This window comes from Falco cherrug, chromosome 2, assembly GCF_023634085.1.
Source record: "Falco cherrug isolate bFalChe1 chromosome 2, bFalChe1.pri, whole genome shotgun sequence".
In the NCBI taxonomy this organism is placed as follows: Eukaryota; Metazoa; Chordata; class Aves; order Falconiformes; family Falconidae; genus Falco; species Falco cherrug.
This window is the reverse complement of record NC_073698.1, coordinates 23,073,385-23,099,846: the sequence shown is the minus strand read 5'-3', so window position 1 is coordinate 23,099,846 and position 26,462 is coordinate 23,073,385. Positions and strand designations below refer to the sequence as shown.

Below are 26,462 nucleotides of genomic sequence, written 5' to 3'. Positions count from 1 at the left end.
GTGAGGCAGACCCCGAGCCACCCCCAGGAAGGGATTCCCCTGCCGTGGGGCTGATCTTCGGTTCTTTCCCCCGGCAGGTGTTGCAAGGAGCTGTATGCCTACCTGTGCATCTACAGTGCTTCTGGCAGGCAGGATGTGTGGGGGGGCAGACCAGAAGCCACGCTAGTGCAGCTTCACCTTCCTCTGGCCTAACACCCTGCTAATGCCAGGTCTTAGCATGGAGGACAGCGATTCCTTATATGTATTTGCAAAGCACACTCCGGATACAACATTTTCAATAAAGTAACCAACCACCCTAAATATAAGCCTGGTGATAGGGAAGGAAAATAAGATTTGCGGTCTCTTTCCCTTGCAGTTCAGGGAAAACCTGCCTTGAGCCTCACGGTCTTCATCCACAGGAAAAGGTGGTGCAAAATCCCGCTGCTGGACAAGCATTTGTGAGGGCTGGGGAAAGCAGTTCCCAAATAATGAGCCCCAGGGGGAAAATGAGACTGGTAGGAGCTGCTGGTGATCCCACACTACTCCTCTGGCTTCCCTCTGCCTTCATCCTACATGCCAGTGCCTCAATGGAGGCAGAGCAAGGTGCTTAGCTGGTGCAAACCAGCTCGGCTCTGCTGACGGCAGCACAACCTCACTGATTCACACCAGATGACGATTTACTCATTGACACGGTACCATCTGCTTTCCTGGGAGCCTATACTTTCTCCCACAGATTTATTTAACCAGAATGGTCTCAGGTGTTTGACATGAAGGAGGTCTTTGCAGCAGCTATGTCCAACACAGCATCTTGCTGGGCTCCTCAGGGAGGGAGGCACAGGGCCAGACCACGGGAAACTTCACTAACCTCTCCCTGAGGCATCCCTCAGCTTAATAAATTGAGACCAGGAGAGAAAGAAGGAGGTAACACTCAGAGTTAGATTATTTTCTAGACAAAATGCATTCCATCCTCCAAGGACTTTGCAAGTGCCTTCTTTGCATGGATGGGTTCAGAGAGGCACTAACCACCCAGCACTGGCTGGAGGAGTGTTAGAAACTGAACCAGCAACGCCATGAAATCCAGCCACACCACCTCTCCGGTGCTTTAGCAACACACTGGATTATGCTGAAGTGTGATGTTTTAATTTAAGGGTCTGCTCTGGGCAGAGTTGTCCAAGTTTAGACATCCAGATGTCAACTATTTTGCTTTCCTTCCTTTTGGCTTTTACTGTTACTCTGGTGTCTATTAATACGATAGGGAGAGAAAAACTGTATTTGAATATAATACACAGGATTAAGCTAAAGCGATAGCTCACGCAGGGTTTACTTTCCTTTGCGTGTTATACTGCTTTCTTAATATTCTTATTATTGAACTTAAACAACAGCTCATTACCAGGAACTGTCTGTCGTTGCTGTTGCTGATGGATTAACTGCTTCCTAGCATATTTTCTCTCAGATGTTTTGAATGACTAGTGCTGGGCAAACTTTCATCCCTCATAGGATGTTTTAAAAGACACAGGCAGCTCCCTTCCAGGAAAAGCTGGAGAATTCAGAGGACACAAAGCCTCAAGCAGAATGCCCACCCACGCTTCCCAAACACAGACTTTGGCTGTATTTACACAACTGATATTAAGCTGTGTGTAATATTGCTCCTGTAGCAATTTCTGCACTTTCTCCATTCCTGTCTGTGTGCCCCAGGAAAGCACAGGCAGCTTGGCTGGGCCATGGGTTTCATGGCGAGCAGAGGACCAGGGACATGCCTGGCTGGAGGTGAATGTGTGTGCTCCTGCTCGGCCGGAGGGAGAAGCGAGACCATGCCAACTGCCCAAGGAAACACCAGGCCACATCCCTGCATTCTCCCTTTCATACCATGGTCCTGTGTTCATGTTCCTCTTCCAGATCTTCCATGACGGAATTGAATGCCCCCAAGCTGGAGCCTCGTGGTAGTCAACCTGCTGGAGCTGCAACCACGCAGGCACAAAGCAAGGAAGGACCTCCACTAGGTGAGCTTTACTGAAACTGCTAAACGTACAGTGTAAAAGGATCAATGATTAAGTAGCTACAGTACTATGTGTTACTTTTTATTATGTTAATTACTGTATGCTTGTGACACGTCAGAGTCAACTCCACCAAGTTCCAGGACTTGTGCCTTTAGCCTTAAAGCTGACAAATATTAAGAATTTTTGCCATCTCAGCACAGACTTGAGATGGGTCAGGATCGGTGGGAGGCCAAGGAAGACCCTCACTGTGCTGCATCTGCCACCCAAGGGAACATGCACTGGGCGTGATGGGGTGGCCACGGCTCCCCCCACAAAAAGCTGAACCAGTGTGGGTGGAAGGGTGGCCCAGAGCAGCAGGGTGTCCTTTCTGCTCGCTAGCAAGAGTCTCTGTTGGCTCTCTGGGTTCTACTTTCAGACTTAAAAGAGTCCAATTAACTCCTCAGTTACACTGGTTTTCTACTGTGGTCTAGACAGCCTTTTCTCACCCACCGCGTTAAAGATGCCATTGCCTTCAATTTCTGACAGTTTTGATTTTTGCCTTTGTGACTGTAGTGTCATATCCTTGTAATGCTCTTTCTGTGACCATGTTCCAGCTTGCAATGACAGTGAGAGGGCAGAACATGAGTCTGTCATGCCATTCTCCAGAGCACAACGGTGCTTCACAGGCGATACACGGTGCCTGAGGTTTTATCAACGCGAGGCTGTGATGTGATTTTCTCAAAGTATCCCTATGTATCGATCTTCTGTGTATTCCTACATCGCAAATCTCTATTTATAGAGAAGCAAGTAAGCCCAGATTCTGCCCCGTTCACTGCCAAAGCCGTGGTGGCCATGGCTTGCCCACATCCACAGTCAAGGCTCGCGACAGCAGTGCCCCCAGGGTCTGGAGGCCACAGGGCTGCACAAGCCCACAGGCCCTCGTCAAATGCAGCCACCCTGAGAAGCTGACGGCCACCTGCAGAGTAGCCAAGAGGACAAAAGGTGGGTGAGAAACAGCCTTACAGTGCTTATGACCACACAAAACCTACTCTTTATGGTACAGATGTATCCAATGCAATGAGAAAACCTGCCAAAGATCCTACAGGGAAGTTGTAGATGTGGAACTGAACTCCAGAGACCTACCCCAAGATGGCAGGGGACTATACCCCGCCCCAGGGCACCACGCCACTTCCCACACATCTGTGCAGTTAGCCCTGTGCGACTGCAATATAACAGACAGGGGATGCTCTCAGGAGAACTGTGCAGAACTCACACTGTTCCTTAGCCTAAACCATTCGGCTCAATGCCGTGGTTTAACCCCAGCCAGTAACCAAGCACCACGCAGCCGCTTGCTCACTCCCCCCCACCCCGAGGGATGGGAAGAAGGATCGGAAAGGAATGTAAAACTCAGGGGTTGAGATAAGAACAATTTAATAGGTAAAGCAGAAGCCGCGCACGCAAGCAAAGCAAAGCAAGGAATCCATTCCCCACTTCCCACGGGCAGGCAGGTGTCCGGCCATCTCCAGGATGCATAATGGTTACTTGGGAAGACAAACACCATAATGCCAGATGTCCCCACCTTCCTCCTTCTTCCCCCAGCTTATATACTCAGCATGACATCCCATGGTATGGAATATCCCTTTGGCCAGTTCAGGTCACCTGTCCTGGCTGTGTCCCCTCTGGTTTCCCGTGCCCCTCCAGACCTCTCGCTGGCAGGACCCAAGGAACTGAAAAGTCCTTGACTTAGTACAAACATCACCCAGCAACAACTACAAACATCAGTGTCCTATCAACTTTGTTCTCACATCAGAGCCAAAACACAGCACTGTACTAGCTACTAAGAATAAAATTAACTCTCCCAGCTGAAACCAAGACACTCAACAATCCAGCCATAACGCAAGGCTCATTGTTTTGTGTAGCAGTGACTATTGTATGAACAGCAGTTTTGTGTAAAAATACCATATGCTTCTTGCTTTCCTTTAAAAAAAAGGTTTATTTTTGTCGTGTACAGATAGAGATTCAACGTTTTGAGATTCACTGCAGATGCAGGCTTTTACAACCATTTTATAAGGTGGGGGCTAATGGCCTGAGAGTTCCTAAAACGGTATTTGGTAAATTTAGAGTCTAAGCAATACTGAACCAATGTAAAATAAATAAGGAAGATACATCCAGAGTGTTCATTTCAGACTTTGAGAGGCTGCTAAATTTTTGGCATAAAAGTATTTGAGGTTTTTTCTGTCTTAAGACTATTGCACCTGGAAATAAGTTTGTGAATGTATATATAGTTTGCAAAATTTTTATTTTATTTTATTTTTAAATTGGAGCTATGCCCCTTTTTAACATTTACTCTTGATTATTTCCTATTGACAGTCACTGAAACAAAGAGTTTATATTAATGCAGACAAGAGTTTCATTCATAGATAGTGAGCTACAACAGGATTATTTGCAAGTGCAAAGATCACTCACATGAATAAAGATTTGGTGGATCAGTGACTCCACTGATAAGAATGAATAAAATCCTTCTCCAAACACAATTGAAATATGTTTTCTTGCTACTTATCCAAGCAAGTCCACTTTTGTGTTGTTCCAGTTTAATTAACTGAAAACACATAATTATTAATGAGAGCTCCAATAGGGCAGGAGAGGAAACAGGCTTCTTGGTGATCAACTTGCAGCCACAAGACAAAAACCAGTTCTGTTTGTGCAGGAAAAGCAACCCCCTCCTGCTACATTATTCCATTGATCTACAAACATTTACATCTCCTTTGTTAACTAGTTTTCTGTAGAAATTTCATAATCACTAAGGAACGCTCTTACAACTGCACCTCAAGAAACTTCTGTTTTAGACTGGATCAGTCTAAAAAACAGGATTTATTTTTGCCTTTAAGTCACGTTATAAGTGAAATCTGTTGTGCTTTTCTTAGATGTCCATGATTCATTGTAAATAATTCAAACTGGATTTACAATAGAGAAGAGGCCATACAATGAATGTAAGAACTGCACATTACTATCTCCCTGACAGGCAAAATTAATAGAAGTATTTCATAAAGCCGATTCATAAAATGTTTTCTCCTCTTCTTTCACATTGTTTTATGACCTACATTCAGTCTCAGGTTGATGAAAATGAACATTTTGGAGGCTTCTGTTCAACATAATAATAAAATTTAATTAAGAAGTTCTTCTGGCTATGGCAAGAGAATAGCCTGAATAAACTTTGTTATCTGCACAACATGCACTGAATCTAAACAAAGACAACATTAGTAGCTCAGATACACAATGAACACCTTCAAAGTTCTCACTGTAGCAACATTAAACATAAGGTGCACTCCCCTCTCCTTTGAGCAACTAGGCTGCAATGCACGACTACAGGAAGCTGAGACCAAGGACACACTACTTATTTCGTTATGTATTTATTTATTTTAAGGACTAGGCACTTTCACGAGTAGCAAGTGTTTGGAGTTACAGCAGTTAATACCACATTTTGAACAGTCATGTTCAAGCTTTAAGGTTCAGGGACACCTTACAGACATGATGCTGGTGCTGCACAATACAAGCAACTGCAGACACAATACAAACCTGGCCTTATGCACCCCATTATTTATTTAATCATTACTTACTAAAAAAGTGATCAGCAGGTGAAAATTTGCCTTAAGAACAGTTAACAAGCAGCAGCGATTTTTATTATGTACACTTATGAAAGACAGCACTAAAACATGGAATGAACCAATGAAAGATTAGTAATTCCCGTATGTGCTTTAGTAAGTAAAAAGTGGAATTAGACCTGAACCTATCACCACTGATGAAGACAGGCTTTCTTCAGCTATCTGGTTTAGGCCATATCAGATCCTCTAGCTGAGCAATTCTAGTACAGAAGCACTCCCCATCAACAATCCAAGTCAATTTTGAAAGCACACTCTAATCACTTTCCCCACCTGAAAGCCTGGCTTAAATTAACGTAGAACCAACAACAGCACTCATCCTAAAGGGGTGTTTGAAGGCCTGCGTGTGGCAAACTCTCAGGACACCGTATTATCACCACAAGCCAGACCAGCAATAATTCATGGAGATTTGTTCTGTGGAACATCTCTGGTCCCAAACCTGACCAACAGTGAGATGAATTCTCTGCTGCAAAGCCACATCCTTTCAGCACTGTTGCTGCAGTAGAGCCCAGCTGGTATTAGAAGAGCTGTCCTTCTGAAAAGGATTATTAGAACACAACCAATGTCCAGCAAAATAGACTGCAAATAGCATATGTTTACTTAAACCAAAGATAGCCCTACGTTCTCCAAAAGATACTACTTTTCAACTGATGCCACTTAAATTGTTGGAAATTTTCTGAAAGGCTGGGAGTTCTAGTGTTACGGTTCCTGATAGGAAATAGAGAAACTGGCCACAGCTCCTCAGTGGTAACGTGGAAGTATCCTACTTTGTTTGATACACTGACCCTGGCAGCCACCGCTGGACTCAACACCAGTTTAACTACCCATTACTCAGAAGAGTAATTCCCAGCTCACGCATCACAATTCAGCCACAGCAGATCTCCACTTTGGTCTCCCCATCCCCTAGCTAACACGCTCTTTCCAAGACAGACAGGTAAGTACAGCAAGACAAGGTATAGATTAGCCTATAGGTGGCACTCTTGCCCTGACACAACACCGAAGGACCACGGGGCCCTGATGCTCCTTTCCCTTAGAGGCCCGTTTCAGTTAAAAAACCCATTAAAAGCATTAATTCCACAAAGCGCTTCGAATGAGCATTTTTGATTTATTGTCAACACACTTAAAAACGGAAACCTATGTTCAAAACAACTAGTTTTTGAGAATACCGACGTACAAAATATTTCACACAGAAGTTTGTTACCGTAACGCAAACACAAGTGAGATGTTGAACATGACTACGTGCATCTCGTGTGCCCCAAGTCACATGTTTAAGAACTGTACCACTACAGAACTGTCACACAGGCTTGGAGAGTGAGCATTTGGCTGTATTTACTGTACTGAAGCATCACCTCTGTATTTCTAGTATTACACACTTACTTGGTAACTTTCTAGCAGTGGACAGGTAATTTTGTCTTCAAGGTTTGTTTTGAAAGCACCATGACAACAGACTGTTCAAACTACTTCCTTCCAGAGGGAAGTCTAAACAGAGACAATTATTGCAGTTATGGCTTTTTAGGGGTAACGTTTATTATTATCTATGACAGGTTTGTGAATATACAATAACAAGCAAAATCAGTCTTTCCTGGTAGTCCCTCCTGGAAAGCAAAACCAGCACTGCCCATTTTAAATTTGTTCTTTTTATACTAAAGAAAGCAAATTCTTATACCCTATACGAAATGCATGTGCTTGGTCAGGCACTGACCAGCTTTCCCTTCTTCTAGATTCTGTAACTAAACTAACTCAAACACGCAAAACTTCTTTATCAGTTAGCAGCAAAGAAGTTCTTCCAACTTTACACAATAAATAGATTTCTGCAATTTAAATTTATTTCCAAAGGAGTGACATGACTAAATGAGTTGTATCGGACAGTGACACGTGTATCACACTCCATCACTAAGACCCTAAGCTTAGTCAAAAGGGGAGAGAGGAATGAAGCAAAGGGAAAGGAACGTCTGTTCTAAAACAGCTGAAAGACTTATGCTGCACTTTGCTTTTCTCTTAAAGATCCCAAAGAACAGTTTTCTAAAGCTACCTCAAGGTTACTTTTCACACACGCAACTGTTCAAAATTCAGTTTTGAACAGCACCTTTTCCTGAAAAAGCGAGACAATCCCTGCAGTCCGATTCGTAATGACATTCCCAGCTTGTAACACCATGTATTCGGCACTCTCCTCTCCCCATCGTTTGCTTGATCACTTTTCATGCTTATCCTTTGTGTGCTGGTTCCTGTTTCGGTGCCTTGGAGGAGAGTAGCTGACTCTACGTCTGGACTGAAAGCTGGGTGTATATGGGTGAATTCTGTGTTTCTTTGGTTTTTCTTCTTTCCTGCTTTTGTTTGGCTCAGGCTCCTTATTGTCCTCCTTTTCCTCACATTCTTGGTCTTGTTCTTTTTGAGACGGTAACGTGTTTTTGATGGTATTAAGAAGAAATCTTTTATTTGTACCAGCAAGAGGACATTTCAACCTGTAAAGACATTTAAAAGTGATCAAAAGACAAGATAAAAACATCCTGAAACAAGTCTGCTGTTTTAACTTCAATAATTTTAAGACAGGTTTGTGCTTTTGGCTTTCCTTGCATGCCACCTAGTGTAAACTCTCAGTACAGAAAGATATGCTCAAGGTTGTCTCTATTCTCCTTTTATATTACTCTTGATAGGATGAAAATTATTCTACTTCAACACAGTGAAAATCCACATGATTTTCACAAGGTAGTGCGTGCAGGCAGAAGCAGAGGATGACTGTATTTTAAGGCTGGCAGTTCTTAACTTCAGTATTCAGGAATCAAATATTTAGTAACATATTCTAGGTCAAATCAGAATGTTTTATAAGATAATAATCTACTAAAGTCAGCATTACCCAACAAACTGAGATAGTCAGAAAGTAGAAAATAGATTTGCATGAAGAACCCAAACAGCTGTAGTGATAAAACACATACACGAGCATACCAATTTTAACTTGTATCTGGCAACCACCAAACAAAACATTTTATTTCTTTTTTTTGAACAGAAAGCATACTTATTCAACTCTTTTGCATTGTTTCCGACTTTCTCCTCTTGCAGCTTAACATTTCTGCACATAACTTATGAGCTAGTTTTAGTAAACAAGTACTGTACATTTCATTGATCTCATTGATATCAGCTATAGTCTACTTATTCCCTATTTATCATCTCAAAGAATGGAAGGAGAAAAAACAAATTTAAGTATATTTCTGCAGAAATCACTCTGAAGACTTTGTTTATAGTGAGAGCCATCCTGGTGTTTGCCTTCACAACATTTTTCAGTTTGCATGATAATGGAGAAGTTATGGAATTACTCTGAAAAAAAGCAGAGCTGTTAAAGAGATCACAGTGCCACTTAACTGAATCAACTATGGAGTCAATGAATCCTAACAACACAACGTTAAGGTATCTATTTTACTTGAATATTTTGTGTAAGTGTAGAAACTATACCCTGAGCATTTAAAAACCTTTGACACCTCTGAATAATCAGATGTATCAGAACAAGAAGGAAATTGCAATGAAGACCCTATGTCTGATTATTTATCATACTTCAGGACTTTTAACTGGACATGGCATTTACCATTGTCTTACAAAAAGTTGCAAAGATGATGAAGGGACTGGAGCATCTCTCTGATGAGGACAGGCTGAGAGAGCTGGGCAGCCTGTTTACCCTGGAGAAGTGAAGACTGAGAGGGGACCTTATCAATGTCTGCCAATATCTTGAGGGCGAGTGTCAGGAGGATGGGGCCAGGCTCTTTTCAGTGGTGCCCAGTGACAGGGCAAGGGGCAACGGGCACAAACTGGAACACGGGAAGTTCTACCTGTATATGAGGAAGAACTTTGCTTTAAGGGTGACAGAGCACTGGAAGAGGCTGCCCAGAGAGGCTGTGGACTCTCCTTCTCTGGAGACATTAAAACTCACCTAGATGTGACTCTGTGCAACCTGCTTTAGGAGAACCTGCTTTAGCAGGGGGTTGGACTAGATGATCTCCAGAGGTCCCTTCCAAGCTTGACCATTCTGTGATACTCTGATTCTGTGTTTTACTTTAGGTCTGCCTGCTAAACATCACTGGAAATTGTTCTTAACCTAAATCCTCAAAGAACTTATGATAGCAATTTTTGACATATACATTAAACAGCCACACTGTTTTATTTCTGCTAGGTATTTCTTGACACATTTCTACACCATAGCTAGTTTTAGAGTTATTAGGGAGACAGTATTTATCCATTACTTGTATTACCAAGTAAAAATACAAAACTAACATATGTCACTAGAATAGGGTTTCTACTTCAAGCTACATCACTTATGAACATGGTGCTGAACACGCCATAGCACAGGTTACAGTCAAGACATAGTACAGAACAGCCAACATTCAAGTCCTCTGTTTATCTTATGCCAGCATGAAACTGTGAAACCTCAACATTTCATACCAAGGAGGGCAGCTTTCTCTAGGCCGCAATCCAGGCAAAAACTATTTCTCATTTGTCTCTTTCCTCTTGCTTTTTCTTACGAGGTAATGCATTGGATTAAGCACTAATATATACGACACAAGAATGAGACAATTTGCCCTAAATAAATTTACCCTGATGAAGTTTTTATTTCTTTTTGGCACTATAAGTGCTGCCTGAGCTATACTAAGAATGAAAACTTATGAGAAATGCAGGGCTTCAGAGTCAGCTAAGAGACACCTTTAGTTCACCATTATACACTGATAAAAACGAGCCACTGGCCTCTCACAGAGCAGCAGTAAGTTACATCACTGAAGAGAAACAGTACTCCTTAGTTTCATTGACCTCAGACTTCAACAAAACAAATTCTACCTTTAAGTCTTAAAGAAAATTAGATGTATGGCACGTGCTACGTTACACACGCATACACACAAGCCCATAATGTTTAAATATATCCATGGTATATGTGGAACTGTGAAGATTACAAGTGATCTGTATTAATCCACTGATACCTTTGAAAGCATTTCTAGTGGTGAGAAAATCGACCTCCCCAAAGACAACTCTTGGGCTCGCTGTACATCTGATCCTGCAACGCTCAGTTCAATGACTGCTTTGCCCTCAATTTAAGTTCGGAAGGGCTGGGAGGCAAGCTCAGCCTAGGCAAGGTGGAATGCAATACCGCTGACTAGTAAACAGTGCCACAGAACAGATTTTAAATGTTCTTCTTTAAAAACAAACAGACAAAAATGTTAAAAGAACATTACAGTTCCAAACTGAAGCATGCCTGAAGCACGGCTGCTGTCATGACCAAAGCAAGCAAGCAACCTGCAATTCTAGAGCAGTCTTGTCTACAAAATGGACTCCACTTCTGCAGCAATGTATTCATTCAATGTAAGAGTTTGCTTTTTGCTTTGCGTGCTCCAGTAAGCTAAACCAAGCTATTCTTACCCACAGAACCTTGTCTCCCACCACAGATAAGTCCCCCACCCCCCAAAATCTCTCCACTATGCAATGACGAAGAGTCAACAGCACATGTTGAGCAAGTAAAAAAAGATGAAATCCATTATTGTGAACACAGGTAGTATCTTAACTCTACTTTTGACATTTTAAGCCAGTATCTGTGCAATAACAGAATTTCCAGTCAATACCTGTCATCATGTGTAGCAGTGCGGTTCAGCACAGAAGTGTACCATACAAGTTCTTAACAGCTAAACATGCTGACACCATTTAAGACACAAGAATACAGTGCCATGCACCACAGTCTTTTCTCCTCTGCTGAGTAACTGGACATACCAAACAAGCTTGGCACAGTAAGCCTCAGTATACAGAGTAAATCACATCTTTCCAGGAAATAAAATTCATTACGGATGAACTTACAAGTACATTCCTACCACTTCCAAAATGCCATGGAAAATACAGTATTTAACAGAAGAGTGACTGAAGGGGGAGGGGGGGAGGAAAAAGGCAGCTAGAGGTTGTTTTGCCAAACCAACTAATCTAAGCCGTTATCCTTTCACAAGGGAACTCACAAAAGGGGACACCTGGGAGGACTATGGTCTTGGCAGCTAGATACAGCTGGCAGGATGCCGGGATGCCGGATGGGAACCTGTGCTCCTATTACAAGATTTTAACGTATTTACTTTGCAATCTCTCTTTGTACCCTGTTTCTCCTCCTCTTCCCATTCAAATGGAAGAGGTGTAGGGGAATCACACTGCAGTGTTTCTGCACAGTCATGCAACACCCATTCATTCAGAGACAAGATGCAATACAGCATTTCGCAGTTCAGTGCCCTCAAACGCTTCAGTTTCATCTTCATTATTTTATATTCTGCAATACTCTCAACAGATTTGGTATTGAACAGAAAGCTATCTATAGGAATGAAAGCAATTTTAGGATTGCTTTACAAGAAATAGGATTAAAAATAATTTCATGCTTTCAAAATGTATCTTCTTTTTGCAATTTCATCTACTCTTATGAGGCAGTGCTGAAAAAACTATCCCAAAAAATCCCAGTTTCCATATCATATTTTAGGTAAGCTTTTCAAGTAAGCAGGGAAGATTACAATCAGTTCAGCCTTAGCGCACTTGCTACCATCGTCTTTGAAGATCAGACCTATATGCCAGTGAAAACAAAGTCAGTCTCTAGAACTTTTCCACACAGTAGCTTGTATGGCATTGTAACTGCCTTTCTCAATTAAAGCACAACAACCCCTTAAAACAGGACATAACTCCAGTGCTATAAGGAAGCTTATGAATTATGTACATAGGACCAAAAAAACCACTTCAGGAAAGCCGAGCTTATAGGTTGATTTTATCTAAACACACGATGGAAAACCCCAAATATTCTACAACATTAATCCATCTGTATCCAATACTCTCTGATGAATCTAGGATAAATTTATCTAACCATTTCAAGTGTTTGTACACTATTTGTCCACAACTTACCATCCTGAATCCAGCTGGCCCTTCAAATATTAACTTCTAGACAGCTGTTCTGATATCCTATCTCAAAAGTTTGAGCATCACAGCAGCATGACTGTGATTCAGCCAGAGATTCTGCTCTTTTGCTCAACATTTCCAGGATTAAGACACCTTCAGAAGAAGATCCTCTCTTCCCCTTCCCTCACACATTTTCTTACTTCTGATTAGCTCTACTAATGCTTAAACCAGATACATGGTCAGCAGGATCTACATCATGTGGTATCATAATGATGTTGGAGACTCCCAACAAGAATCACTATAGAGTACATACAAAAGGAGCACTGCAGGAACTAGAAATACTGCAGTGCTGAGAACAAGAATCTTGAGGACATCCAAGGCACAAGTCAATACTCAAGCCAATAATGAGAGATCTACAAATACGAATATCCAGTATTTCTTGGATTAATTTGCCCTGGACCTAGATAGTGTCAATCTGCGCAGTCCTGAGTGTGGAGGCCAGCAAGCTGACTCTTAACCAACTAATGGCTCATGCAGCCCCACTGGCAACACTGACAGTTGCTCCATGTCTAGAGTCTCAGGTAATTTCTCTTCCTGCATAAACTCTTGCCTGATACCACCACCAGCCTCCCTGTCTGGGACAGGCCTTTCTCCTACTAGCATCTAACCCCTACAGGTTGCAGCACCCACCCATGCCATCCACAGCAAGCTTGTAAGACAATGTAACACTGGCAAAACATTCCAAAACCGGAAGAAATACCTACTAGTGACACTGTCCCGTATTTCAAGGCTAAGTCTTTGTATCAGACGGTAGGCTAAAGGATGACTGCTTTCTACATTTTTTCTGTAGCTGTCATCGATGCTAGCTTGGATGCTTGCAATTTAGGCTCAAACAGCAGCTGATTATCCATCTCATACAAGGAGACAGCAAAAATTTAGGCAGGGGTGCTTGGGGAACTTCTTCAAACAGTGTACTTGAGCTATGGAGAACTAATCACTCCGGAGAGCAACACAGCAGTGGCTTGAACCTGAAAGCAGTCGAAAACAAGTGTTCAGAGGCTTGCTGGCTAAAGCTTTGCTGCCATCAACACCCACCAGGAGACACTACTCCTTTGTAAAGGTATGCACAATAGTTCCCCCCCTCTGGGAATGCCACCTCCCCCACACACCTCCCTTTAACCAATTCCTGTCAAATGCCACTGACTCCAGAAATGTATTTCCCAGAATTTAACAGCTGCTGGAGAGCAACATAAACTGTAATCAGAGAAGTACAAGCAGCAGCAGCCTCTGCTTCTCCTTACCCAAAGACAGATGGCAGAACAAATCTTTTCTTCATAGGCCGAGTTGCTTCAACTATGCAGTGCCCATGCAGGATTGATGGCCTTACACTAGATGTCTCCAGGGTTTGTGCATCTCTTCTCCAGGACTCCTCTGACAAAGGGCTGAGTCCTCATGAAACAAACCTGTAAGCATTTTGAGTTTGGCAAGGAAGGAAGGTTTTGCGTTTTACCTGTTAAGACTGTGCTTTTAGACAAGTTGGTGATGACCTTGTCTCTTTGCTTCTACCAGTTATGCTCTCCTGGATTTGGTCTATTAACATACATTTTCACGAACTAACTCTTCTGCTCATTTCAATTGCTGTCCACAGAGCTCAGAGCAGCAGTAACCTTCCTCTCAAGTAGTTTAGAGTTGCAAGGTTACATGTCAGTCCTGGATCTAATCTCTAAAGCCCTTCAGGATTTACTGAAACATCAGTTACATCTGGTGGCATTTTGCTGAAGTGTGATACTCAGCTGAGCACAGTTAAGTTTCCTTCCAAATATCTTACTGGTTATCTCATCTCCCATGCATATATGCAATACCTAGTTGCTGGGCCAGTTCAAAAGGACCAGAACAGCACAATGGGGCATGAAAAATATTAAAAGGAAAAGAGCAGTGGCAGCTTCCAGCTGGTGCTCTGTTTCTTGCACTTGCAGAACTAAACACCGAGGCCTTACTGGGAGTCTGCCTATGGGGGGCTTTACACCTTCCTTACAGCCACTTACATCAGCTATACACTAGCCTATGCCAAACTCTAAGGCAGCAGATTTGTGACAAATGGGATTACTACCAGTCTCTCTAAGGATAAATTCAGAGAGGGAAAAATCCCTGGAGAAGCATCATATAAAAAAAAAATAAAATCTTCTGAGTGCAGGATATCCTGAGCTGCAGACTGCCCGAAGCTGGGATAGTACCTTGAGGAAGTACTGCTACTTTCTTGTACTTTTCTTGCTCCATTTCCTAAGCACTGGGTACCGGCCGCTGATGGAGACAGGGCACTGCAGAGACGGATCCTCTGTCTGACCCAGTATTGCTATTCTCATGTTCCTCTGCAGCTGAAAGCATCCTTACTTCAACAGTCTCAATTCAGGATATCGCCATGCCAATCCCTATGTCAACAAGTCTTCCTCTTCCTGAAGCCTTCTTGACAATCCTCTCCTCCTACACCTTTAACACAGAGGTTAAAGTGTCTGCCTAGCCAGACACTATTTCACTTTAATGGAATCTGTAGCTGTTCTGAAGAACAGGTCACCCTTGGGTATCCCTTGCTTTGGCAGGTCTTGGGCATGCTTTAGCAAACTGCATGTTACCCTGAGCCATCATCACAGCCAGCCGAGCAGGACCACTACTCTTTTACAGAAAGGAATAAGTAGCCAGGGCCAGGAGTAGAAAAGCATACACATTCCTGGCAGGTATTCCAGACTGCACAAGCAGCAGCAAAGTTGCACAGGGACCCTCGGTTATCTCCCAACTGAAATATTTAGTCTCCATACCTGGAATTAACTTGCAAATTCACAGTAACTGGATGCATGCAACACTTCACGGTACTAATTATCTGCACTGGTTTACCTGGCCATTTGGGACACTGACAAGGCAAAAGCATGCTCTATTAGTATAGTTATAACCACTCTAGGGGATTAAACCAATTTAACTATTTTAACATAAAGGGTATAAAGTGCATCCCTAGCAGAAATACTGGGTAAAATATTCAAAAAACCCAAAATTTGTTTCAAAACCATAAATAATTAAAACACCATCTTGCTGAAAACAGTTAATCTCTTCAGAGATACAAAAACACAGCCCAAAAATCAGCTGAGGACTTCATTAACAGTGCAGGCTTATCTTTCACTACTGTTGGTGGAGGAAGCCAAACCTTATCTACAAATGAGTTTAATGCAGTCAACTGGTGCGCTATTAGGGTGAATATCCCTAGATCCAATAGCTTCTTATCAAAGTCATATATGCTGTTTTAGATGAATGACTCTTCTCAGCACGTTATTACTTCTTTAATTACAATTACATGCATTACATTCCATGATAATCCAGCTGTAAAAACTGAAATACTGCTTTGAAGAATTAATATTGTATTTCACTTAAGATTTAAATACAGTGATTCTTTTCCCACTTGCTATACAAATTAGCCCCTGGGTTTTAACAGGTTTTTTAGTATTTAAAAATACCTCCTTCCAAAATGGGATTATACTCCGAGTTCATTTTTGGCTGCAGTTTACACATGGATTCTCTACTAGATCATTGATTATTTTTATTGTTTTAAGGGTTTAGGTTGCTTTTTCAGGCTATGAATTCTTTTTACTTAAACAGATTCTAACCCAGTAACACATGGCCTGTATGTAACTACATGCACACTGAAGCTACCCTGTATTTTAAAGACTCATGAGGTTCCAATTCAAACTTAGCAATTCCATCTATTATAAGGCAATACTACTACAGAAGCTACTCCCAGTGTTCCAATTGCTTTGATTTCAAATGCATTCAGTCAAGAAATTTCATGCAGGCAGAATTTACTTGAACTTCTTTCTTATCTGGACTCAATTTTTTTCCCAGACAAATTCATACCTAGATGAAGACAAATTATTTAAACATGAAGCAAATTAAAAGGTAGAGACTTCCGTCACACATTAAATGTAAAATTTATGTAGGCATCAGTCATAGCATTCATTTCTTCTTGGCACAACTTACCAACCCATGGCTCCCATTGTTTCAGCTCTGGTTCTCCCACGTTTTGCCTCTTTAAGTAACTCTTCCACAGCCTTCCTAAATATGAGGAAAAGTAAAAAGTTACTGCTTGCAGAACACAAGAACTGGTCACCTTATGCACTTATGTGTATTAAGCGGAAAGCTTCCTCACTGTAATGAATTAAGCAATAAAGAGGCTACCAAAATCACCTTGACTTTCTTAATAAGATAGTTCAGATCCCTATGCACCAAGCTTTAAAGAAACATTTTGACATATTAAAAACAATCAAAGCTGTTACAAATGCAATATTTGTACAACTACAAATACAAAAATTGCAACACTAATTGAACACTAGAAATAAAGTGTGTGAAACTGGTGTACTACACTGAAAAAGCACAGCCCCTGTTATTTCACCTTAGGAATGCTCTTCCCTGCTGTCACTTCACTTAGGTTCTTCCTAAAGTCTCTCAACCACAGCAGACCTATTTTGAGCACAGTTAACTGCCACCAGTAAAATAGCAAGCAGTCAGATGACAGTAAAATCACTGCAACTACCAGTTGTCAAACTGTACTAGCTTTGTGTGAACGGTGGAAGAGCTCATCTTTGTGACTATGATCTGCTGCCATCCAAAATGACCAACTTCTACATTATCAGCATCTTCTAGAACAAACTGGCCAGACTAACACTAAAGCAATTAAATAACTGTGCCCACATAAGACACCACTGGAGAGTGTTAATTATGCTAATTATAGGTAACTCCTGCAATGTCGGTCTTTCAGTTCTCTTTACAATTTAATTTTCATCTCAAATAACACTTAAGTAATTTCTCTACAGTTCCTGGTCGAAATTAATGTGAAAACAAATGAATGGATAATGTAAGCCATTTATTATATAAATTGAACGCATAAACTAACAATTTGGTTAGTTAACTGTAAGCAACTACAGAAGTCAACCATGAATAACTGCAAGACAGAAAAGTAAAGCTACACCTGACCATAATATCCAGTAAACGAAGCTAAGTGTTAACAACACTGACACGGGTAAGACTGAAGGTAAGAGGTAATACAAAGGGTATTTATTGTTTAGCTCTCCCAGCTACAATGTGCCAGAATGGCTGCTGGTTGTTTGGACTACATCAGAAACACGATCATCACCTTGACAGTACAAGTGTGTGTTAGACTGTGCAAAAAAGGTAACTGTCAACAGACTTCAACTCAAACTTCAAGGAAGCCATGTCCCAACACATTGTTATGGTATTATCAGCACAGCAGGATTTTGCTGCTTTGCCACAGATTAAAAAATGCCCGAGTATTAGTTTTGTTAAGTCAAATTTGAGTCTAGAGAAGTCCTGAGTCATCACCTAATAGAGAAGCAGGTCTGAGAAGAAAAGTGGTTTACATGGCGGGTCCATCTGAAGATCTAACAAGTTAATGCTGGGCTCTAAACACCTAACAGAGTGGTTTATTACCATTTAGGTTATTAAAAGTCTACATAGAAAACACCAGAAGCCTTAGGTTTAAACACATACACTGCATGTGCATAACAGGGAACAAAAATAAGCAGCTCAGAATTTCCTTCAGTGGCTAATGAGAAAATGTTATGCAGTCACACAGCAACCTACATCTGTCAGTCCAGATCTAACTTTCAGTTTGTTATGGTCTTAACATATGCCTTTACTGGCTCCCCTTCACGTTTGTGATTGTGGACTCGTTCATTCATTAGTATAGGCTGGTCACATTTTATAAACACAGACGTTTTTTCTTCTGTCTGTATTGCTTTTGGGAATGCTTTGGCTTACCCTGGCAATAGAAAATGAATTGGTGCTAAATGAATGCGAGTGTAATGTACACCAAGGTGCAGCTACTCTTTCTACAGTTACTCTGCAGTTCTGCTTATATATAGTTTTCATATTTTATACTTACTAATCAGCTCCCATGGAACTACTTCCCCACTTTATAGTAATTTCCAGCAATTAGCTAAAGATTGCTAAATGAGCCTCCAGAATTAGTCACGAGTTCTCAAACTTACAAATAATCCTTGATCAACTTTTATATATATATTCCTTTGTTCCAAGGGGAAACCATTCCACGCAGCAAAAGCTGAGATCTGTGCCAGACAAACATGCAAATACCCACAGGTCATAACTTTTTCATTTGAGAGTTTGCATTCAAAGGGCTTTGCAAAGGAAAGCGTCCAAGACTTCCACAGAAACAACAATCGAGAAACGCATCAAAAAATTGTAGCACTGCTTCTCTGTGCAGTAGTTTATTAATGGCAATATTGGTTTACAGTTCCTCACAAAATCTCTCTCTCATATAAGGTTATAGGTATGATCTCAGTAGCAGCTGGGCTTAGGGTAATTCAAATCCTTTTTTAAGCACACATCTGACTGTGAGGATATGTTGCATATCCAGTCATACCACAGACATTCATGGAAATGGAATGGGAGATGTTCCATACACAGGTCTCCAGACATTAGAGGGTTTTTTTATTATTTTAATTAAGAAGATATTTTTTTTCTCCAGACCCAGAATTTGCTATCTGAGCAGCCTGAGCTAGTTTATAGTGAGGACAGCAGAAACATGTGGCCTTTATAAAAGCCTGTCCTGAGCCTTCAAACAGCAGTGTCAGATGAGAGGGAAGAAAGAATAAAGAAGAGTAGTCTGATTTTACTTACCACAGTTACCAAACTCAGTGATTCTGTTTTGAGAAACCTGACCAGGAGGCAGACTAAAAGCCTGTCATTATTATTATATTATAAAAATCTGCCATTATTTTATAATTAAAATCATAAACAAAAGTGTCTGAGCTACAATGCACTAATAAAGCACACACACGTATTTTAAACAGCTACAACTCAGTTTTAGGGGAAACATCAGAATAAATATGGTGACACAAATTCTATTAACTTAGGTACGAACTATAAACCCCGAGGTAGTTAAGACTTTTTTTTTTTTTTTTTTTTTTTTTTGCTTTAGTTGTATCAAAGATCAGACTAACATGGTGCCCATCTTAGTAGCCTTATAAGTTCACACCTTCCTTTCTTACCAAACACCACTTCCTAATACTGGTCTTTCAACATCACTCTTAATAACTGCACCTTAGCAAAACTCTTTCGATTCACACAGGCAAATTAAAAAAAATGCTCAGATCCCCTTTGAAATAATGCGTTTCCACTCACTGAACTTATATCCTCTACACAAGTAAGCCAAAGGCTTAAAAGCTATGCAAACAAGGTTTTTACTTTTGCTTTTAGAGGCCTCTTGGGACTCCGCATTGCTCATTCTCTTCATTTTTATGTCTTGGTTACAATACAAACAGCCCTGTGGCTGCCAGCTTCAGCTCCAAGAACAGCAGCACGAGCAAAGGGAACACGGTATGCAACTTTCACATGAGAACCACCCAAACATCAGGGGACTGACAGGAGGGAGAATTAGGGATGGGCACATTTAAGACGACTGTCATCGTTCTGGCACCTTTTACAGGAAACACCACTTAGAACTTGCTGTGCCAGTCTTTTTTGAACAATCAAGCTTAGCTGCAGAATTACAGTAACATGAAGGTATAAGCAGTGATACTTTTATCTTCAAGAGTATGGTCCAAGACCTATTTACATTTCTGGGGGTTAGACTTTATATTCCAAGGTTACAGGCAAAGCTCCCGTTGCATAAATCCTAACAACTTGCATCACAAATGCATGGGCCCAAAGAGGGGGAACGTTAAAGGCTTCCAAGTCAGGCAAACTCAGAGATATTTTCTATTCCTCACTCAGGGCAAGAGCTTCATCATTTTTTCCAAAAGGTCAAACAGACAGACTGAAAAATGACTAATTGGTAATAAAGAGGTATGTCTGATACAGTTACAGACAACCAAAGCACCACGTCATTACAGAGACCACCCAATGTTTGTAATTATAGACCACTCTGTTAGGAGAAAACATATCATGCTGGATCTGACAGCCGAGAAGCCAGGCAGCCACAGCCCCATGCACAGGTCCAACCAGTAGCAAGGCTGAAAATCTACTCCCAGCAGACACACACACACCCCCCCACCACTGGCCACACTGATCACTGACACACAGAGCACTCATACCAACAGCTTCATCCCACTCTTCTCTCTGGCCAGGTGCAGAAGCCTCTGAGATTCCAGCCCAATTCCATTGCTGGTACAGATCGTCACACAGAGCTGGCTGGGACTCCCAGGTCCCCCAGCACCCAACCCCACTGTAGTCTTGCCTGTAGAAACCCACAGGCGCACATGGTCACACATGTCTCGCCCTTGGAGACCCCTGACCCTGCAGTCTCTCCAGCCAGGACTCCTCAGTGCCTCCAAAGGCTAGCTCCTCTCGTGGGCTCACTCTCAGAGATACAGGCTCACCTCCCAGCTCCCACCTCATTCACCCACTCACCAGCTGATTCAGCTGGATATTCACTAGCAGCCACACATTCCCCAACATGCCCACACTTGCTCCACTACCGCAGCACAAATAAATAGGTCCCCACTCCCACTCCAGTGTCTGACACTTGGTTTTTACTCACTCCATGAAGTGTCCCTGGCTGCTGGCACCCAGCCCTCCAGCCCAGGGTCCCAGCTCTGGCTGGGATCCAGACCTACACTTGTTCCAGTTGCTGGCACCATGGACACATGGTCCCTCGACCCCATGGTTTGACTCTAGTCACTAGCACTGATGTACACCCTCTCCCCTCACACCGAGTCCCTCACCCAAGAAAGAGTTAGAAAGGAATTTAACAGGAAGACAGGACAGACTGCACTGAACAGGTGCAGGGCATGGTCAGACAAGTGTACTAACCAGCAGCCTTCTCACACACGACCAGACCTTTTTATCCCCTTATTCTTCCATTTTCCCCACTCTTGCTTCTCCCCAAGTCACCTGAATCTATTCCTTTCCCTACCTTTTGTTCCTCCCTTACACATCCCATAGTAAGCCTTATGCAATCTCACAATGCTTTTCTCCTGCATCCCACCTGAGTAGGCAGCAACACCTACAATAAGTCTCAAAGGCACTCCTCAGCATTGACTCATCCTGATGGGTGTCACACCTGCAGGCTGAGCCTGTCTCCTGGGACCACCCCTAGGAGGGGCCCAGAGAACATGTTCATTCCTCTGAGTCCTTGCTGTGGGTTGCCACCAGCACCTCTGGGTTTGCAGAGATGGACCTCTGATGGGTTGGTGTCTCCTGGGACTGGCCTGGAAAAAGCCAGGGCTAGGCACTACTTGTGCTCCCCCATCCACCTTGGTCTCTCTTTAATCCACCGCGGGCATGCCTGGGAGCTTTCGGCACATAACCTAATAAAGTCTGCCATCTACACCCACCCCATCATCTCATTAAAGATCCTGGTGGGAGCTCCAATGAAAATATATCTACTTCATTGCTTCATAGCATGCAATCAGCTACTGAAGTGTACAGACCTGGAGTAGGAGGTCAGCGTTCATATTCAACACCTCCCAGAGTCAGCAAAGGGGTTCCTTTACCAAACATCTTTGTGAAAGACCTTCATAGCATCAGTAACTCCTTGCAGTCTATACCACTACCATTCAAGCTCAAAGGTCAGGCTGCTTGGCTACTGTGATCCCCAAAATCACGCTTAAACCTACCTCCTGAGGGACTCTAGTTCCTGACAGCAAGCTGCAAGCCCAGGAAAAAAATTAGCAAGTTTTTAAATCAATTTTCTTGAAGTAGTTTTATGCAGACTATACAACTTATTTTTAACTACGCATGGGACTGGAAATAGAATGGATGTTGGTATTCTGATTACATCTGAATAATTAATATCAAGACCTTCAGTCAAGTAAAGGACTGAAGATACTGCCTTCTACAATAAAGGAATAATAATGAAGGCCACTGTTATTTACAATTGGCTCCTGCAAGCTGGTTTGTCTGATCTGCTCACACTTGCTAAGAAAACTGATGAAAAGGAACATTGAGAACAAAGCCTAAGCCACAATATTTAAGAGCAAAGAAAAAAAAAAAAGGCACAAACATGCCACAAATTTCTTAACATTTGTTCAAAGGCAAAGATGCTCCACACTGGGTATGTGAACGCTCTCATTCTTTGTTGATCAGGTTTCGTAGTTATTTAAATATTCTATTTGTCAGTCCCATGAGTGCTATTTGCAGCACATTTCTGTGCTGATATTCTCACCAGCCTGAGTAGTGAACATACCACTCCATTTCAAATACCAATTTTAGTTTGCAGACCACTTTTTTTTTTTTTTTCCCCTCCATGAATATGGGAAAGAATGGCATACTGAATCCTGGCACTTCAATTATAACTATTAAAAACAACAGTAAGAATATTAATTAATTTCTCCATGGCCCAAAGCTCACTTGTTAAAAAGTGTCATGTGGATGCCTGTGCAACAAAATTAGAGTATTGATTCTCAACTCAACTACAGGCCTCTTATTACAGAATTACAGCATTCCTTGTGATTCAGAGCAGCGTCTCCTCAGGAAACACTTAATCCCAAGTAAATGATGCTCCAAACAAGCTTGGTAGGCACTTCTAATAAGGTATGGTATCCAAGGTCATATATTATGAAATATTTATAGCTGTTGAAAGACAAATTATGGAAGGATTTTGACATATAATACACAGTATAACAAAGCCACATCCTTTATATTCGCAGAGAAATGACATCTTTTCTGTGCTTCAAACACAGAGAACCATGATGACGATTTAGGAAGGAGAGGGGGAAGAAAGATTTTTTTTTTAGATAGGGATGAAAATGGTGACCTCTGTAGATGAAAATTGTGACCTCTGTAATATCCCAGTGGATATTTAGTTGAAATAAACTAGGAAAAGCACATACACATGCTTGTGGGGAAATAGACTAAACAGTTCCTAGCAGATGACCTGTAACATTATTTTTGTTCCCTCTCATTCTTGGGTCACATCTTCGCAATACCATTAATTATATATATTAACAGAATTTAGCCTAGAATTTTCTTAGAATCACACTGTATCTCAAGACTCTGAGTCTTCACTGATGTACCAGCAAGTTCACAGGAAAAAACGTCAGTTCTTATTTCCAGCAAAGGTTACTGGGTGAGATGGAGAAGAGGAAAGAGTTCAGTAGAATGTAGCAAATACTACTATTTTACATACCTGTGGTATTTACAGTTTTTAGAGTTTTAAAATCCAGATTACTAAACAGCATGGTAACTTGTGAGTTGGTATTCAGCTTTCTAGGAAGCATTCACTTCCTATTAAAAGTGAGGAAAACAAATACAATGTCAAGCAAGAATCAGACACAGTAAAACTGAAAAATAATAGCAGGAAAATGTGGCAGTAAGGATGAAATAGAACAAGGAAAAATAATAGCAGGAAAATGTGGCAGTAAGGATGAAATAGAACAAGCCAGATTAAGAGACCCCTCCTTACACTCCTTTTTCCTCCGTGGTAAGTTAAATAAAAAACACGCATACAAAAATCTCAAGCTGTTATTGTAGCTACAAAACATAAATGCTGTTTTTTGTATGCTAAAGCCATATTATACAGCCTAAAAATTAGAAACCTTCACTACCACTGCTGTACTATTCACAGAAAAGTATGATCAACAGGTCATTGAATACAAAACTAAGAAGTAATGTCTGTAAAACAAAGAATACAGGTCTGTATTATATTCTTGAAGACTGTATGGGGAAGTGTATTTAGAGTAAGAAACACACAAGTATGACATCTAAATGCATGCAGCATGAACTGAATTCAGGGTGCTTCTAGCGAACCCAGCTGTTATTACAGCTAAAGGTATGAAAAAGTAACTAATAATAGGTGGATCCAGGGCAGAAAGCAATGATCATTAAGTATACTATATGGTACTTAAAATGTGTTCAGAGCCAATTAAACACGTGTGGAGATGAGATGAACAGTAGCATGGACTGAAGACATCGGACAGCTAAACACTACCGTGTACCACTCGATAAATAATTAAGCTTCATCCTCATTATCTACCATGCTGCCACACAAAAGGAATAGCAAATCCTAACTCAGATTGAAGCCATGAGGCAGGATAAAACTTTGAATCTGGTTCTTGTTAAGGAGAACATCAGAAGGTGACGGTGGAGCAGGCAGCTATAGCCAAAGAGTGAGTGGCCATGCCCTGAACCACACAGAGGACCCCAAGTCCCCAGCACAGCAAGAGCAGCCAGAAGACAGCATGGCAGAACAGTAACATGGCTTTGACTTGCTACAAACAAAAAAGGTTTAAGTTTGGAATGGCACCAGCAAAAATAACATTCATGCATATACAGAAAGAAGCTTTAATTATTAAACTGATGATCCGAGCGCAGAAGTAGCTTACCAAGAATTAAAGGCCTCTTAGAAAGCATTATGCTCTCTAGCCCTTCTACCACCCCAGTGCTAACGCTCTTAGCCCATTTAAAACACTTGCCGGATACAAGCAGAAACAAGTTATTTTCTACAAGCACTCTCACAAATGGTTTCTTAAAAGTTAAGGGAGAGAACCATGAGGAGAACAACAGTTCAGAAAGCTCCTGGCCATCACTTCATTGCAACAGGTTTTTAAACAGCCCTAAGAAAAGTGCAGTTACTCAGAAATATGCTCAAAAAATTTAAAAACTAAAAATCCCAGTAACTACAAGTAGGATTATTACCAGGAAAAAACGCAATATAAACACGCAAGTCTATTCTTAATGCAAAAGTAAGAGAGGTCTACTGTGATTGAGTATCCAATTATAGACATCTGCATTTTAATCCTCAGTGTTTGCTTGGGAACACTCAGTACGTACAGTGAGATGAATCCTCTCATACCAATGAAATACCATGTAGAAAGCAGTTTTCTTTTTTTACAAAATAGCTGCCAAGCATTTTGTATTATTCCATACAAGGAACAGGGCATTTTTAACAATTAGACAACTGGCACATCTCCAACATTGAAAACTGGAATTTGTAGGAATTGATTTTTTACAAAATTTTACCAAGTACATCTAATCACCAAATGGTAACTGATGAAAGATGAACCGCCTACGACTTCTGAGCCTTGTTTCTAAATGGTACCAACATGCACCACAAGAGTAGTTGATTTTTTTTTTTTATTATTATTTGTAACAATGGAGTATTCCCATCACGGGGGGAAGATTTTCTGTTGCAACTGCCTCCGCAAGGGCTTCAAAGTTCTGTCCCGAAGCGACCGTGCACGCCAGCTGCAGGCTGCACACCGCTGGGGCCGCACGCTCACCGCGCCCGGCGCTGCTGCGGCGGAGGCCGGGCCCGGCCCAGGGGCCTCCGCTCCACCCAGGACCCCGCCGCCTCCTGCCCCGGCGAGCCCGAGGGCTGAGGCCCGGCGCCGGGAGCGGACGCCCCGCAGCCGCAGCCAGCTCCGGAGCGCACGGCCGCGCTAGCGCTGGGCCCCGGCGCCGCGCAGGGCCCTGCAGAGCCAGGGGGCCCGTTCCTGGCGGCCCCAGGCCGACGCTGCCCGGGCCTCGCGGGGCAGGAGGCGATGCCGGGGCCCCGTTCGGCGGAGAGGCCCCGCCGAGGCCGTGAGCTCTCGGGGTCACTCAGCCACACACCCCCCGCCACCGCTCGCCCGTCACCTCTCCAGCTCCCGGTCCTCCTCCATGGCGGCGCGACGAAGACGAGCGACCGGCGCCCGCTCTCCTCCCGCTAGGGCCCGGCTCCTCAGGCGAAGGCCGTCACCATACCCCGCTGGCGGCCCGGCGGCGAGGCGGGGCGGAGCAGTGGGGCAGGCGCAACGGACGGCGAGGACCCCGGCGGGGAGGAGCCGGGGCGGTGCGAAGCGGGCTGCCGCCACACCCCCCGGGGCACCGGCGGGCAGCGGCGGCCGCGGCCGGACCCCCCCCCCCCCCCGAGGGCAGAACGGGGGCGACAGCCGGCCCGGTGGGCCCCCGCCCACCCTGCTGCATGCCGGCGGGACCCACCGCAAACCTCCGCCCCGGCGGCAGG

General features: G+C 42.6%; 1 protein-coding gene across 2 annotated transcripts; it reads right to left on the bottom strand.

Moving 5' to 3' along the window:
- Positions 1-6,699: 6,699 nt before the first annotated feature.
- LOC102057713 (uncharacterized) lies at positions 6,700-26,276 on the bottom strand. 2 transcript variants are annotated; one of them, XM_055701375.1, is made up of 3 exons: positions 26,093-26,276; positions 16,520-16,594; positions 6,700-8,076 (listed from the first exon to the last, which is right to left on the bottom strand). In XM_055701375.1, the coding sequence occupies exons 1-3, from the start codon at positions 26,116-26,118 to the stop codon at positions 7,806-7,808; spliced, it is 372 nt and encodes a 123-aa protein (XP_055557350.1). In that variant the 5' UTR covers positions 26,119-26,276; the 3' UTR covers positions 6,700-7,805. The 2 variants fall into 2 exon arrangements, with proteins under 2 accessions (XP_055557350.1, XP_055557349.1); XM_055701374.1 differs by having other exon boundaries at positions 16,520-16,590; positions 26,093-26,226.
- Between the last annotated feature and the right edge of the window lie 186 nt (positions 26,277-26,462).